Below are 17,510 nucleotides of genomic sequence, written 5' to 3' on the forward strand. Positions count from 1 at the left end.
AAAATCCTACAAGCTAGGCTTCAGCAGTATGCGAACCGAGGACTACCGGAAGTACAAGCTGGGTTTTGAAGAGGCAGAGGAACTAGAGAGCAAATCGCCAACATTCGCTGCATCAGGGAGAAAGCAAGAGAATTCCAGAAAAACGTCTATTTCTGCTTCATTGACTACGCTAAAGCCTTTGATTGTGTGGATCACAACAAACTGTGGCAAATTCTTAAAGTGATGGGAGTACCAGGCCACCTTACCTGTCTCCTGAGAAACCTGTACGAGGGTCAAGAAGCAACAGTAAGAACCAGACATGGAACAACCGAGTGGTTCAAAATTGGGAAAGGAGTACGACAAGGCTGCATATTGTCACCCTGCTTATTTAACTTATATGCAGAGTACATCATGAGAAACGCCAGGTTGGATGAATCACAGGTCGGAATTCAGATTGCCGGGAGAATTATCAATAACCTCCGATATGCAGACGATACCACCCTAATGGCAGAAAGCGAAGAGGATCTCAGGAGCCTCTTGTTCAGGGTGAAAGAGGAGAGTGCAAAAGCTGGTTTGAAACTCAACATTAAAAAAACTAAGATCATGTCATCTGGCCCTATCACTTCCTGGCATATAGAAGGGGAAGAAATGGAAGCAGTGACAGATTTTACTTTCTTGGGCTCCAAGATCACCACAGACGGTGACTGTAGCCATGAAATTAAAAGACGCTTGCTCCTTGGGAGGAAAGCTATGGCAAACCTAGACAGCATAGTCAGAAGCAGAGACATCACCTTGCCGACAAAGGTCCACATAATCAAAAGCTATGGTTTTCCCAGTAGTAATGTATGGCTGTGAGAGCTGGACTATAAGGAAGGCTGAGTGCCAAAGAATTGATGCTTTCGATCTGTGGTGCTGGAGAAGACTCTTACGAGTCCCCTGGACTGCAAGGAGGTCAAATCAGTCCATCCTAAAGGAAATCAACCCTGAGTGCTCATTGGAAGGACAGATACTGAAGCTGAAGCTCCAATATTTTGGCCACCTAATGCGAAGAGAGAACTCTCTGGAAAAGACCCTGATGCTGGGAAAGACTGAAGGCAAAAGGAGAAGGGGATGGCAGAGGATGAGATGGCTGGATAGCATCACCGATGCAATGAATATGAACTTGAGCACGCTCCGGGAGAGAGCGCAGGACAGGAAGGCCTGGCATGCTATGGTCCATGGGGTCACAAAGAGTCAGACACGACTGAACGACTGAACAACAACAACAATGCCCACCATGGTAGCCATTTTATGAATGGGCAAGCCCCCCCACCCATGGCAGCCATTTTGTGAGAGCACACACAAGTCTCTCAAAATTTCAACTGTGCCCACTGGCCCAAAATGCTTGGGATCCCCTGCCTGACAACCACATATGCCCTGACCGGAACCTATGCTGAGCATCACAGCAGGGGACCAGAGAGGGGCAGGATAGCACTGAGAGCTTCCAACTGTCAGGAGCGCCCTACCTGCCTCTTGCAGTCCCCTCCAATAGCCAACTCAGGACACAGACAATGAGGATTCTTTCCAAGACTTTATTCCTTTATTACTTTATGACTCTTTCAGATACTAATCACTAGCAGCTAAGCAAGGAACAACACTGGGGAAAGACAGCAGAGTAGCCTAAGCTCCAGGTAAGGCAGTTGGTCCCCATCTGAAGGGGAACCACGGGAAGACTCTGAACTTATGGGCTATGGAAAGATCCTCCCTCTTTCCCTTGGGTCCTCGGGAAGCGACCGTTGTTTGACCACCAAATGGGCGGAGCGCCTCCTTTTGGCGCCCTCCATCTGTTGTCGCTCCCTGCGTCTGCACCGAGCACCCAGCAAGCCCCCCTCCAGCGCTCTCTCACTGCCAGGGTCACTATCTATCTCAGGAATGCCGGCAGGAGGAATCTCTGCCAGCTGCTGTGCCTGTGAGGGATGAGTGAGCTCCTCTCCCACGGATTGCTGTTCCTCCTCAGAATCAGAACTGCTCCGGGGCTCTATGGGCTCAGTTTCTACCCTGACACCAACAGAAAGGTGGGGTGTTCGTGCAGGTTTCATGCAAACCACATTGAAGCTCTGTCTTCCAGGCTTCACATTCAATGCTAGATGCGCAACTAGAAATAGGGAATATTTTTGTGCAGACATCCCAGAATGGCACTCGGCTCAGCTGGCGAGGTATAAAAAGAGTCTCTTCCCTTTTAACAGCAATCCAAAGAAAGAACACCAAAGGGCAAAAGAATCACAGGACTTCATCTTGCTTATGGACTGCAGTCACAAAGCAAACTTTGAAACGCTGCTTTCTTTCCCCTTCTCCCTCTCCTCAATGGCACAACAGATGCTGATGCTGGAGGAAAAAAACAAAGCCCTGACAATGGAAAGGGCTGTCAGTCAGTGGAGAAAGGGGGAATCTCAATGGCTCAAAGTGTTTCTTTGAAAAGAGAAATAATGGGGAGTCTTGATGACTGAATGATCTGGCAGTGGGATGCAAAGGCACCAGCCAAAGAACACGCACATCATGAAATATCACTAGGGTTATTTGCTCATGCGTGCACCCTAGCCGTCACCATTGCCGTTGTGAGACCCCCACCTCCAGCCTTTGGCCTGGATCCATAGCGCTACTTTAGCACCCGCTCAAAGGCTTGACCATGCCGGCCGGAATTTCTGACTTTTCTCCTCTTTGAATAGAAGCTGCCCACCCGCCACCCCCGCCACTGCATGCCATATCACAAGTTCCCCTCATTTTCAAAAATGGTTTGATATGTAGAAAGGCTGGCTGCTCTTCCAGAACATGTGGACCTACCCATCTACCACGCCAGACCACAGATCTAGCCCAGGCCCAGTGGAGACTGGTGGCTCCAATGTCCATGGCCCAGCAAATGTGCTCCGGGTTTCAGTGGGAACTCTAAAGCAGTCCTTTAGATTTCTGTGCTTCACACCTTGGAGAGCTCCTTTAGAGTTCTGACAGGTTCTGAATGAAACCTGGAGTGGATTCACTATCCCACAGATATCAGAGCCACCAGCCTCCACTTCCCACTGCTGTCAACTCTGACTGGTAGCAATTCTAGGGTCTCGGCCCCCGCTTCCTTGCTTATTTAAAATAATTTTTAGGCCACCTTTAAGGGCAAAACCCTTTCTTAGCCCTGCTGCTTGAGATTCTTTCAGTGGGAGTTGCTGAGGTCTGCACCTGGAACCTTCTGCATGCAAAGGTTTATTTATTTATCTGATTTGATTTGCACCTTTCCTTTCTACCAAGAAAAATGGCACTCAAGCGGCTTACATAGCTCAGCATTCTACCACTGAGCTATGGCCCAAGAATTAACTCTGCGGTTCTTTGGATCCCAGTCCATCACTGCAGTTACATCCTCTTTGGGCCAAGCATATAGTCATCTATATGTATATTCAGTAAAACAAGACAGACCCTATCTGCAGTCTAAAAAGAAAAGACACATAAGGAAAAAGGAATGGGGAGGAAATAGGGGAGGAAAATTAAGTATTTCAGCAGGGCCCTGCTTCCCATTCTCATTTCCCTTAGTACAGCCTGGCAGCCTATTTGCTGCCAGGCCAGGTTTAAGGTTCTAGTACTGGTATACAAAGCCCCAAACAACTTGGGACCAGGATACCTGAGAGAGCATCTTCTCCCTTACCAACCTGCCCCGTTACTGAGGTCGTCAGAGGGCTTGCTCCTGGTGGTTCTACATGGGCCTATGGCCTGACGAATCCACCAGAAGATCCTTCAGCGTGGTGGCCCCCTTTCTTTGGAATTCCCTGCCCCTGGAGGTCAGGCAGGCACCAACGTTGTGTTGTTTTCAGCACCTCCTGAAGACATTGTTATTGTTTTGTTATCAAGTGACCTGTTTATCAAACTTGGTTTTATCAGAATTCTGTCTCTTTTTAAACAATTTGAAATTATTTTAGCATGGTGTTTTTATTCTTTGAGCCTCGTGTGGCAAAGAGTGGTAGGCAGCGGTATTGCAACTGAAACTCTCCGCACGACCTGAGTTCGATCCCAGCGGAAGCTGGGTCCCAGGTAGCCGGCTCAGGTTGACTCAGCCTTCCATCCTTCCGAAGTCGCTAAAATGAGTACCCAGCTTGCTGGGGAAAAGGTAGTCACGACTGGGGAAGGCAATGGCAAACCACCTCGAAAATGCCATGAAAACGGCAGCGAAAGCGGCATCCCTCTAGGAGTCAGCAAGGACTCGGTGCTTGCACAGGAGGAACCTTTCCTTTCCTTTTATTCTTTATCATGTTTATTGCTCACCGCTCCAAGGTCTTTGGATGTGGAGCAGTATACAAATACTGTAAATAAATAAAGACTCTCTGTGGTACCAAAGAACAAAGGCTGAGGTTCAGAGACATTGCTTTCCTAGTTGTATATGGGAAAGATGGGGGGGATGGGACAATTCTATATGCTTCCCCTTTGCCTTAGATCAGAGTAAAGAAAAATATTGCATAGTGTTCTGGGAAGCATGCTTTAACCAGTGCCTAGGAAGGCAGATGGAACATGTGGAGTTCCCCTTTTTTTTTCTGGAAAGAATTTGAAAAATGGTTGCTCTCTAGTCTGGATGGCATTACCGTGTATGTACCAAGGGAGGGATGGGAAGCCATCATTTAATTTCTGGCTTTCGAAAATGCCCTTCCTTCTTGCTGCTCATGCAAAACAAACACAGAAACCTGGCGTTCGTTCATTACAGACTGGCATTATATACTTACAGAGCAATAAGGGTTGCAAAAAAAACCCTGCCTGGACAGATGTATATTGTTATTCTTCATGCGATATACATGCCTTTCATCTCTCATTATATACGTGTCTGTGAGCGTGCGCATGCCACTTCCTAATGTTCCGTCACATTCTAGCACAGCCTTCCCCAACCTGGTACCCTCCAGAAGTGTTGTATCAGCATGGTTGTGCTGGTCAGGGTGATGGGAGTTGTAGCCCAAAATATCTGGGGGGCACCAGATGGGGGAGGCTGAGCTACCATGCGACAGAATGCTGTGCTGTGCTACCATGGCTAAGCCTTCATGCTCACAGAAGAGATAAGCCAAGCCTGGGCTAAACCATTCAGGTGGGGACTCGCCTGACAGAACACTCTCCTCTCCCCACCTGAAACAAGGATTCTTCCACACAGGAAAATGTTCATGTCAAGAGAAGGCTAAGTGAGAAGCCTTCTCCCAAACTTGCTAGTTTTTGTTTGTTTTTATGCAGAGGGAATTTCTTTGCAACCTGGATCATGGACGGAGCAATCCTAAGGCCACCAGACAGCGGCTAGACGGCCATGGGACATCTTGTTTTCCAGGAACCGACCTCCCCTGACTTCCACGCTGCCTCGGAGGCAGCGCGGAACATCCCCATCCTCCGTGCTCACCTCCGGGGCAGGGAGGGTGGAAATGCCTGTACAACACATCCTGTGTGTCATACAGCAACCTCCTTCCCCGCTCTGTCCTCCCGTGTCTAGGCAGCCGCAATCGGCTGTCTAGCTGAAAATGCAGAGCAGGAGAAGCGCGGAGGATCCCCTCCATGCTTCTCCTGCCCTGCTTTGGATAAGTAGTCGCCTCCGAGTTCGGAGGCAGCCACCTATCTGGATAGGATTGCGCCCTAAATCTTACAAGCATACACACACACCACATTCTGAAATGGTACAGTCTAGACACAGGTCAGCCAACATATCTGCCATTTAGGAAATGGACTAAGGAACAGAATGCAGGATCAGGTAATGCAAATAGGCCCAGGTTTTATTCCTAATGGTGTGGGTCACTAAGCGTTTAGCCCACCCACCCAACGGTATCTCTAACTGCTCCCCTCTACTGCTACACGTTCTCTAGTTCCTACAGACCATGCACAAGCACGTACATCTCCGTTTGATACCCTGGGATGTTTTACTCAGCCAGTTTTTGCTTTCCAGAGAGACAACACGTTTGTTTGTTCATCTGTTACATTTATACCCCATCTTTCCTCCAAGGAGCCCAAGGCAGTGTACATGGCCCTCCTCCACTCCATTTTATCCTCACAACAATCTTGTGAGGTAGGTGAGGCTGAGAGTCAGTGACAGGCCCAAGTCACCCAGTGAGCTTCATCACCGAGTGGGGACTAGAACCCGGGTCTCCCGAGCCTCAGTCCAACACTCTAACCCCCACACTACCCTGGCGCTTTTTCTCCCCCACCCAAGTTCTTTTGTGCCTCCCCGCTGATGTCACTGCCAGCCCTGGCTCAACAGGAGCGGCTCAGTGCTGGCAAACTATTACTTCCTTATTGCAGATGAACAAAGGCATGAGGATATTTTGGAGAAGGGGGAGGGAAATTCCCGATGATCATCCCAGCCCATGTGACTGGAAGACATTTTTCAAAAAATGGGTATAATCAAGCTATTGTCCCCTTCCCTCATCAGCCGTGACTTAATCACTGCAAGTAAAATGGACATAGGGAGCAATGCTATGCATGTCAGGCAGAAAAAAGTCCTACGACTCCCAGCGTTCCCCAGCCAGCATGGCTGGTTGAGGAATACTGGGAGTTGTAGGACTTTGTTAGGTCTAAACATACACAGAATTGCGCCCACACTGATCCTATGCATGTTTGCTCAGAAGCAAGTCCCACCACATTCAATGGAGCCTGATGCCATTATGAGCGTCCACAGCATTGGAGCCCAACAGGAATGGCCAATATCCGCCAGTGGGCCATGGCGGGCTGTTGAGATGAATTACTTTGGCCCCTGGAAGCCAGGGGGATTCTGAGCCATCTTTAGACAAGCCTATGTTGGCCTCTATTAGTGAAAAGTTTTCCCTGCTTTCAGCTTTAACCATTTCTAGAGATGTGAGGGCTTGGCAAAAAACAAGAAAAACTACATTTTCTGGGGGGTTTCCAAGGATTTGGGGGAGATTTGGGAGAGAACAGAGTTTTTCCCCTCATTGTTCCGTTTCTCTCTCCCAGAGTTTCCTGTTGTTTCCTGAGGCATATCTCCAACCCTCCCTCCATGCCTAGATAGCCTCAGAGCTCCCTTTTGGCACAGAAGGGCACAGCAGTGTGCAACATCAGCTCACGTGATTGGTAGGCAATACAAAGCCCTTGCTTGGACTGGTCAGCATTTATTTATTTTTATGTATTATTGCATTTATATCCCACATTTTTCCTCTGCAAGGAACCTAAAGTGCCTTACATGGTCCTCTATTTCATCCTCACAACAACCCTGTGAGGTAGGTGAGGCTGAGAGTCAGTGACTGGCCCAAGGCCACCCAGTGAACTTCACAGCTTCACTAGAGCCCAGGTCTTCCGAGCCCCAGTCCAACACGCTAGCCGCTACACCACTCTGCCTTTCAGAGCTGTCTTCGCAGAGTTGACCAGATGGTTAGCAGCGGACTGGAGGAATCCATGGGTTAGAGAGCACACCAACGCACCCTTGGTTACACCGCACTGCCCACGCCTTGCCCAGTCCTACAAAAATTACAAACTGGAGAAGAAAAAGCCTGTTCCCGGTGGGAACAGGAGGTGTGATGCCAGTGAGTGACTGAGAGTGGTGGTGAAGATTAACATCTCCCACCACTGCAAATGGTGTTTGATCTTATTTCCCCCTTTACAGGCTGACTTTCAGTTTCTTCTGCTCCTTGTTGCGTGCTCTCCTTTTAAAAGTGAGTTTTGATCAATTATTAAAGGCTGTGCTTGCCTCCCCCTTTCCCTAACAGCTGCTAGAAAGACAAGCTGTTTTGTGTTTTTTTAGTGCGAGTCATGGAATGAAAGCCTGACTTTTAAAATTGGATTTGGGTACCTGTTTTAAGGGCTCAGAGCCTCGTGTGGCGCAGAGTGGTAGGCAGCAGTATCGCAACCGAAACTCTCCCCACGACCTGAGTTCGATCCCAGCAGAAGCCGGGTCCCAGGTAGCCGGCTCGGGTCGACTCAGCCCTCCATCCTTCCGAGGTCGGCAAAATGAGTACCCAGCTTGCTGGGGGAAAGGTGGTCACGACTGGGGAAGGCAATGGCAAACCACCCCGCTACAGTCTGCCATGAAAACGCCAGCGCAAGCAGCGTCCCTCTAGGAGTCAGCAAGGACTTGGCGCTTGCACAGGAGGAACCTTTCCTTTCAGGGCTCAGCTACACCATGTGCAAGTGGGGTTACTAAAGGGCAATGGCTACCAAAGGAGAAAAATGCCTCCAGGCCTAGGAATGCCTTTTCCTGATGTTGGTACCCACAGCTCAGCAGCACATGCAGAGCGCCCTAGATTAATTCCCTGGCATTTCCAGACGGTAGGGCAGGGCTGGGAAATACCTCTGCCTGGAACCCTGGAGGGCTTCCATCCAGGTAGATGGTACTGCTGAGAAATCTGGGCCAATTAGCCCAGGGGTCCGACTCCATATAAGATGGTTTTCATATGTACTGTGCGATGTTACTGCACAGAAATAAAGTTAGCGATTCTCCTGACTGCTCACTTCCCAGGGAGTATAAGAAATCGTTATTTCTTATTTTCACAGCAAGAGCAAACAGGAGGACTTTCTTCCCTAGAGCTACATCCTGCAGACGACTGAAACAGAAATCTATAGGAGGACTCTCAAACAGTGTTTTAAACATTATTTAGGAATTCGTAACCAGCTTCTTGCCTCGAGTCTTCAAACCAGTTCAGGACAGATTAAAACGCCAAAATATCACAGTGTCTCTGTGTGTGTATAGAACGTTCTTTTTTAAAATCCATTTAAATCCAACATAAAATAGGAAGCAACATATGAACAACAACCCCACCGCCACCCCTCCAACAAAAGCCTATCTTTAATACATGAACAAATACTATTTCTCTCTTTTGCAATACACATAAGAACATAAGAAGAGCCCTGCTGGGTCCATCTAGTCCAGCATTCTGCTCACACAGTGGCCAACCAGCTGCCCACGGGAAACCCACAAGCAGGACAGGAGCGCAACTGCACCCTCCCACCCATGTTCCCCGGCAACTGGTGTACATGGGCATACTGCCTCTGGCACTGGAGGGAGCACATAGCCATCCGGACTAGTAGCCATTGACAGCCTTTTCCTCCAGGAATTTGTCCAACCCCCTTTTAAAGCCATCCACATTGGTGGTCATCACTACGTCTTGTGGTCTTTTTCAAAGTACCTGGGAGAATGAAAAGGGCTTTGCCTGAAAAGATAACAGTATGGGCACCAGGACAGCCTTCTGGGGAAGAGCATTCCAGAGGCAGGGCACTACAACCGAAAATGCCCTCAGAGGAGCACAGCCTCACAGAGGAAGAGCTGGAATGCCAGAATGAGTGACATGAGCGTTGTGACAACGCTGTCTTACAAGAAACATAAGCAATACACACAGACCCAGTTCTCACCAAGATGACATGCCAGGGTCTGGGCTGTGCCAATTCAGACTGTATCGAAGAGCTAACATAGCTGAATGCCCAGACATAGGTTTGCCACCTCAATGGGAACTGGGTCCTTGGCTCTCAGTTACTATACTACACCAGCTTTATTTACACCACTTCTACCTGCCTTTGAACCAGGCAAGAAGTGCTGGTCCTGGTTAGGCCACAATGGCAGCTTAAGGCCTCTGGTGAGGGCCGTAAGTGTTAAGCACTACAGAAATTATATATACTTTTTTTAAAACTTTGCAACTTTCGCCAAAATGTTTGTGAGCCATCTCGGTGAGACCAGTGAGGAATTGAAGCTCAGCTGTCCTTTGGATGAAGGAGTCAACTGCAAAGGGGATCCTTTAGGAAACTTCTGGATGTCTTCACTTCCTAACACAGTCAACAACTCAACGGTTGAGAAGCTCGCCACATCAAGGGGAGGAGGGGGAACGTGAGGCTCGGGACATAGTCCCTGCTGAAGCTAAGCACCTGTGGGTATGGTCAGTAACTGGAGGGCAGACTGCCTAGCAACCCCCATGTATTCCACCCTATGTGCCATCATGGAAGAAAGGTGGGGTGGAACCTTAGTTCAGGGGCAGAGCACCTCCTTGGCATGCAAAAGGTCCTCTGGCACCTCCAGGTAAGGCTGGAAGAGACCCTGGAGGAACCACTGCCAGCTAGTTACTGTAGACCAGGGGTGGGCAACATGTGGCCCTCCAGATGTTTTGGCCTACAAGGCCCGTCATCCTTCACCATTGGCTATGCTGGCCGAGGCTGACGGCAGTTGTAGGCCAAAACGTTTGGAGGGCCACAAGTTGCGCACCCCTGCTGTAGACAGTACTGAACTAGATGGATCAGTACTCTGACATGGCAGGAAGCACTTTCCTCAGTGTGATAAATAAAGTGCACAGGCGTCTCGCCAGACATAGTATGTGACCAAATGAACCATCCGTGAACTTCAAAGGTGAGTAGCACACTGCTTTGCAGAGGACACGGGCGTGGATTCGTGGTGGCGTTGGCAGCAAGGTGGATTCAGAGGGAAAGGAAGTCTCTTGCGCTACCTAGAGAAGCGAGTATACAACCTGGGCTGGTAGAGGAGGTGTCCACAGGTGGAGTGAGGGAACTAAATCCCTGGTCTCCTTCCCACATTGCTCTTGTACCTAAGCCCAGCCTTTAGGAAATACTGCAGGAGTAAATTATTTCAACAATAATTACAGAAGGTGGGCAAAACGGACACAGAGCAGATACACTGGGAGTTACCACAGGAATAAAGAAACCAGAAGTAACAGGCATCTAAAGACTAGAGGAGAAGCACATTCCACCAAAATCAAGAGCAATCCCGTCCAAAACAAAAAATAAATAAATCCGGGAACAGAAAAACAGCTTGGAATGTCTGTGTTTGTGCAAGGCACCGGCAGCCCTGGTACGTTAGTGAGAAAATACAAGGCAAGGATGTGTTTGTTTTAACTTTGGCCTAGTTTCTCTCTTAATTCACTCTTCCAGTTCTATTCACTCCAGTTATGTTGCAAAATAATTCCCTCATCTACAGACAGTGAGGACGGCATGAAGTATCAGGAAAAACGTCCTGTTAGAGCAATACAACAATGGAACCCATTGCCTAGGGAGGTGGTGGGCTCTCCCACACTGGAGGCAGTCAAGATGAGGCTGGACAGCCGTCTGTCAGGGATGCTCTGACTTCGATTCCTGCACTGAGCAGGGGGTTGGACTCGATGGCCTCGTAGGCCCCTTCCAACCCTGCTATTCTATGATTCTATGTTTCTATGTATTATCCCCAGTCATCTCCATGAACCAAACTAAAGATGTGCTAAAAAGTCCACATTTAAAGAGGGCATGCCCACATGTGTCGGAGGGTTTTGATGTGCTCCAGGCAAATGTGCTACAGGTAGCTCCCACACATGTGTTTTTGTAGGTGACATGCATAGTTGTGAAAATGTCAAGTGTTTTAGTGTAATGACATATGATGCCATTGCGTATCTCTACCACTGAGATGGGAGCCTAGAGAGAACATTTTCTGGGCTGTCCCCTCTCTGGTACTCTCCTATATTCCTTCCTCACCAGGGAAGACGTGAACCTATCTCGGAGTAGGGCTGGAAAAATCCCTGCCTGAAACCCCAGAAAGCTGATGCCAACCAGTGTCAACAATACTGGACAAGATGAAACCATGGTCTGACTCACAGTAACCTGGCTTCCTAGGTTCCTATTTCTTTTATCAAGGCTTCCTCATTAATTTCCTGCTCTAATTTGAGGGTGAAAGGAGAGTTGAGAGGGGGAGAAATTCAATAAAATGTATTTGTTTGGGCAAAACATTTCTGTTCTGTGTGTACATTTTATTGCATCTACTGTATTTTTACGTTATTTTGCATGCTGCTGTGAAAGCCATGACGGAAGAGCCACTGCTAACAAATAATTAAATCAATCAATAAAATATTTGTCTCTACTGAACTGTGTGGATGATTGCAGGAGGAATAGTTGGGGGGGGGGGACACGCTGCCACCAATATATCCCTCTTGGGTACTTCAGACAACTAAGTAATGAGAATTTTATTTATTTATTTATTTATTTCTATACCGCCCAGTAGCCGAAGCTCTCTGGGCGGTTCACAAAAATTAAATCCAAGCAACACACAATAAAACAATTTAAAATATAATATAACAATATTATATATTATATTATATATAATATAATATATAATATAATATTATATGTTATATTTACAATATAACAATACAACCACAATAAAACCTATAAAATAATAAAATTTTGATGGAGAATACTACACACTGAATATGAGATGCCCACGCCCCAGCAACACACCCTAGGGAGTGTGCAATCCACAAGGAAGAAGTGGATTCAAATATCTGCTCAGCCTTGAAGCTTTCTAGATAGCCTTTAACAGGTCACAGTCATAGTGCCTCTGCAGCTTGAGCCCCGCTGCAGTGCATGGCTTTCGCACACCACAACATTGACTCCAGAAACCTAAGATCATGCGGATGAGTCCCCCGAGAAGGCCAGCGCGGTCCAGAAACTGAGGTGATTCTAACGAAAACGCCGGACAGCGTCGCTTAAGTAAAAATGGGATAAGCCCATCCTGAGCTCCACAAGGGAGCAGCAGAAAATAAATGAAATAAACATGAGATTTTCCCGCTGTCAAATAATACGCTCACAGCCAAACATGTGAATCCCCCCACCCTCAGATACAAAGGTGTGAGCAATGCGGCATCAACACATGCTTGTAAACAAAACTACTTCGCCGCAACTCCTATTGCCAAGACCAGGAAGCCACACGGAATCGGAGCAGAGGTTCAACAAGCGGCTTCTGTCCGGAAAAGTAGGACACCACCCTAGATATTACACCCGGCATTTCTGAGGGTACATATCGAAGTCTGCAGCCCTAAACTGACTCACACGCCAGGGGTCGATGGGGAAAGGCGGTAATCCTGCGGTAAAACAAGTTCTTGGCACGTAAGACACCCCAGGTTCGATTCCCGACATCGCTTGCCGAGAGATTTCGCAAGGCGAAGCGGCGACGGCGGGTTCAGAAGAAATCGCTGTCGCTCCGGCTGGAGCGCGTGGGGCCGGGCAGAGCAACGGTCTGCCTCGGGGTGAAGCGGCTCCTTCCGGCGTTACTTCTGAGTAAGCAAGGTCAGAGCGGCAGCCGTGAAGCTCGCAACCGCGTCCCCGCGCGCTCGGGGACCGCTTCGCGCGCCGCTCGAATCGGCGGCACACCATCCCCGGCAGGGCCGCTCCGCGGTTTCGCCTTCTCCACCGGGGCCAAAGGCGCGCGCGGCCCAGCGCGTGAGGCGCCCTATCAGCGCGCGGGACCCCAAGGGGCCGCCCGGCAGCGCGGGGAGCTCGCGCGGCCTCGGCTCCGGCAGAGGCGCGCCAGGGCGGCCGCCGCCGCAGGGAGGCGCTGGTCCGCCGCTGCGCTGCGCTCCGCTCCGCTCCGCTCCCCACGCTGGCGGGCAGCGCCGCGGCGCCGGGGCGCGGCCGGGAAGCCACGCGGGCCGGCCCGCACTCAGGGCGGCACGCGCCCGCCGCGTCGTTTACTTGGGCTGCGGCGGCGGCGGCCCTCGCTCCCGTCTCCCACGCCGCTCCCGGAAGACGGGCGCTCGGCGGGCGCGCCGGCGCCCCGGTGCGCGGCCAGCCCCGCGCGGCGGCCAGCAGCCGCCCTCCCCGCCGCAGCCGCCGTGCGCGGCCCGCCCAGGAAGGGGGCAGGCGCGCCCGCACCGCGCTCCGACGCCGCCGAGCGCACGCGGAGCGCACGCCAGCGGCCCGCCGCGGCGCCCCGGGCGGAAGCCGGCGGCTGCGCGGGAGGCGGGAGGCGCCGCGGCCGGGCCGCCCACGCCAGCCGGCGGCGCGGCGAGGCCAAGCGCGCCCGGGCCGCTGGAACGCGGAGACCCAGCCGCGCTGCCCGCGCCCGCCGCCAGCAGCGTCCCGGAGCCTCTTCGGGCAGAGGGCCCTTCCCGGCTGCCCGGCCCGCTTGGCCGAGAGAAGCTGGAGAATGAGTCCTGGGGAAGAAGAGCCATAGAGAGAGGGAGGGCCGTGGCTTGGGGCAGAGCGCCCTGCCCGCCCGCGCTTGGCCTGTTCAGACTCCTGCTTCAGGGACCTGAGCGGCGGGGTCGCCGCGGTCGCCTGCCGCAGCACGGGCAGCAAGGCTTGCCGGGCTTTAGCCAAAAAGAATGAGGGCGCAACCCTACGGGGATAGTCGGCCACCACTGAACTCGGGGGAAGCTGACTATCCAATGCAGGGCGGGCAGAGGGCAGAGGGGATCTTCTCCTCCGTGCTCTGGCCGCCCTGCATTTTCGCTGTCTAGCTGGGGGCTTCGGAGCGGAGAGGGAGGCCACACAGCACATAGGAAGCATCATAACAATGCTTCCACGGTCCCCTCCTCGCCCCGGGACGCCCCCTTTATCACCCACTCCACGCTGCAGTTGCGAGCATGGAGACGGGGAAGAACCATGCCACGAGGCGGCGGGGAACACGATTTCTGGGAACCAAGCTCAGAGCCCCACCAAGCATTGCGGAGACTGCAGAGGCGTTTGAGAAGACCACCTGTGCCACAAGGGATGCCTCCTGGAACAATGCTTTTATCACTGAAACACAGAAACAACACCGTGTTGGTGACTGCCTGACCTCCAGAGGCAAGGAGTTCCAAAGAAAGGGGGCCACCACACTGAAGGCTCTTCTCTGGGTGGACTCCAGTCGGGGCATAGGTCCATGTGGAACCACCAGGAGAAAGCCCTCCAATGACCTCAGTGACTGGGCAGGTTGGTAAGGGAGAAGGCGTTCTCGCAGGTATCCTGGTCCCAAATTGTTTAGGGCTTTATACACTAGTACCAAGACCTTAAACCTGGCCCGGTAGTGAATGGGCAGCCAGGGCAGTTCTCTCAGCGAAGATGTTGCATGCTGAAAAGTGGCAGCTCCCGACAACAGCCGAGCTGCTGCGCTCTGCACTAGCTCCAGCTTCCCGAGCAGCCTTAAGGGCAGCCCCATATAGAGTGCATTGGAGTAATCTAGTATTGAAGTTACTGCGCCTGTACCACTGTGGCCAAGCTATTCCTGTCCAGGAGAGACGATACTTGGCGAACCAGCTGAAGCTGGTAAAAGGCACTCTGAGCTGCCAGTTTTGTGACCATTATCACGGGGTTTTTTTCCTATTGAGGAAAGTGTGGTATTTTTTCTGCGTGGCCTCTATAACACCATAGCAGTCCCATGTCATTGCACAATTCTGCTGTACCACAGCACCCCACAGTGGCTGTATAATGAAACATATAGAAACCGTAAAGGAGCCAGAGCCGATCTTAATCCGACAAAGTATCTGGGAGCAGAAGCCTCATTAAAGCTGTGGGTTAAGACCCTCATGTAGAAAAGACTCCATCCTCGGGAGACTGCAATATTTTCTAGTAACTCTTGAGATACAGCAGCTTCAAAATCAGTTTTAGAACAGTAGAGCAATGTGTTCCATTGTCTTTATCATTCATGAAAAGCCTTTGCATCCCAAGTTTTTTTTGTGGACCAGAGTCCACGTTGTCAAGTAAAACTCTGCACAAACTCAGAGGTATGCAGCCCTAGGTCTTGCCCACAATGCTGTTAAAGACGCGGCAATGTTCCATCTAGCTTCTACCCACAGTTGTTGTTGTTGTTCAGTCGTTCAGTCGTGTCCGACTCTTCGTGACCCCATGGACCATAGCACGCCAGGCCTTCCTGTCCTGCGCTCTCTCCCGGAGCGTGCTCAAGTCCATATTCATTGCATCGGTGATGCTATCTAGCCATCTCATCCTCTGCCATCCCCTTCTCCTTTTGCCTTCAGTCTTTCCCAGCATCAGGGTCTTTTCCAGAGAGTTTTCTCTTCGCATTCGGTGGCCAAAATATTTCAGCTTCAGTATCTGGCCTTCCAATGAGCACTCGGTTGATTTCCTTTAGGATGGACGGATTTGACCTCCTTGCAGTCCAGGGGACTCGTAAGAGTCTTCTCCAGCACCACAGTTCGAAAGCATCAATTCTTCGGCGCTCAGCCTTCCTTATAGTCCAGCTCTCACAGCCATACATTACTACTAGGAAAACCATAGCTTTGATTAGACGGACCTTTGTCGGCAAGGTGATGTCTCTGCTTCTGACTATGCTGTCTAGGTTGGCCATAGCTTTCCTCCCCAGGAGCAAGCATCTTTTAATTTCATGGCTACAGTCACTGTCTGTGGTGATCTTGGAGCCCAAGAAAGTAAAATCTGTCACTGCTTCCATTTCTTCCCCTTCTTTATGCCAGGAAGTGATGGGGCCAGATGCCATGATCTTCGTTTTTTTAATGTTGAGTTTCAAACCAGCTTTGGCACTCTCCTCTTTCACCCTCAACAAGAGGCTCTTGAGATCCTCTTCGCTTTCTGCCATTAGGGTGGTATCGTCTGCATATCGGAGGTTGTTGATAATTCTCCCGGCAATCTTAATTCCGACCTCTGATTCATCCAACCCGGCATTTCTCATGATGTACTCCGCATATAAGTTAAATAAGCAGGGCGACAATATGCAGCCTTGTCGTACTCCTTTCCCAATTTTGAACCAATCGGTTGTTCCATGTCTGGTTCTTACTGTTGCTTCTTGACCCTCGTACAGGTTTCTCAGGAGACAGGTAAGGTGGTCTGGTACTCCCATCACTTTCAGAATTTGCCACAGTTTGTTGTGATCCACACAATCAAAGGCTTTAGCGTAGTCAATGAAGCAGAAATAGACGTTTTTCTGGAATTCTCTTGCTTTCTCCATGATACAGCGAACGTTGGCGATTTGATCTCTAGTTCCTCTGCCTCTTCGAAACCCAGCTTGTACTTCCGGTAGTTCTCGGTTCGCATACTGCTGAAGCCTAGCTTGTAGGATTTTGAGCATCACCTTGCTGGCATGTGAAATGAGCGCAATTGTGCAGTAGTTTGAACACTCTTTGGCATTGCCCTTCTTTGGAATCGGAATGTAAACTGACCTTTTCCAGTCTTGCAGCCATTGCTGAGTGTTCCAAATTTGTTGGCATATTGAGTGCAGCACTTTAACAGCATCATCTTTTAGGATTTTAAATAGCTCAGCTGGAATACTGTCATCTCCGCTAGCTTTGTTGTTAGTAATGCTTCCTAAGGCCCACTTGACTTCACTCTCGAGGATGTCCGGCTCAAGTTCAGTGACCGCACTATCATGGCTATCAGGGACATTCAGATCTTTCCTGTATAGTTCTTCTGTGTATTCTTGCCACCTCTTCTTAATCTCATCTGCTTCTGTTAGGTCCCTGCCTTCTTTGTCCTTTACCATGCCCGTCTTTGCACAAAACGTTCCCTTGAGATCTCCGATTTTCTTGAAGAGATCTCTAGTCTTTCCCATTCTGTTGTTTTCCTCGATTTCTTTGCATTGTTCATTTAAGAAGGCCTTCTTGTCTCTCCTTGCTATTCTGTGGAACTCTGCATTCAGTTGGATATATCTTCCCCTTTCTCCCTTGCTTTTCGCTTCCCTTCTTTCCTCAGCTACTTGTAAAGCCTCATCAGACAGCCACTTGGCTTTCTTGCATTTCTTTTTCTTGGGGATGGATTTCGTTGCTGCCTCCTGAACAATGTTACGGACCTCCGTCCATAGTTCCTCAGGCACTCTGTCTATCAGGTCTAATCCCTGAAATCTATTCCTCACCTCCACT

The 17,510-nt window shown here is 50.2% G+C and overlaps 1 protein-coding gene across 1 annotated transcript in view; it reads left to right on the forward strand.

Annotated features, from left to right (window-relative positions):
* The first annotated feature begins 12,559 nt into the window (after positions 1-12,559).
* LOC146360351 (uncharacterized) overlaps positions 12,560-17,510 on the forward strand; it is a 28,954-nt gene continuing 24,003 nt past the window's right edge. The window contains exons 1-2 of the mRNA XM_084824312.1: positions 12,560-12,676; positions 12,825-12,981. Of these exons, the coding sequence (XP_084680438.1) occupies positions 12,560-12,676; positions 12,825-12,981 (274 nt within the window). The remainder of the gene's footprint in view (positions 12,677-12,824; positions 12,982-17,510) is intronic.

The sequence above is a fragment of the Heloderma suspectum genome, chromosome 1 (assembly GCF_057233095.1).
Source record: "Heloderma suspectum isolate Gila_16-S chromosome 1, 16-S_ref, whole genome shotgun sequence".
NCBI classification, from domain to species: Eukaryota; Metazoa; Chordata; class Lepidosauria; order Squamata; family Helodermatidae; genus Heloderma; species Heloderma suspectum.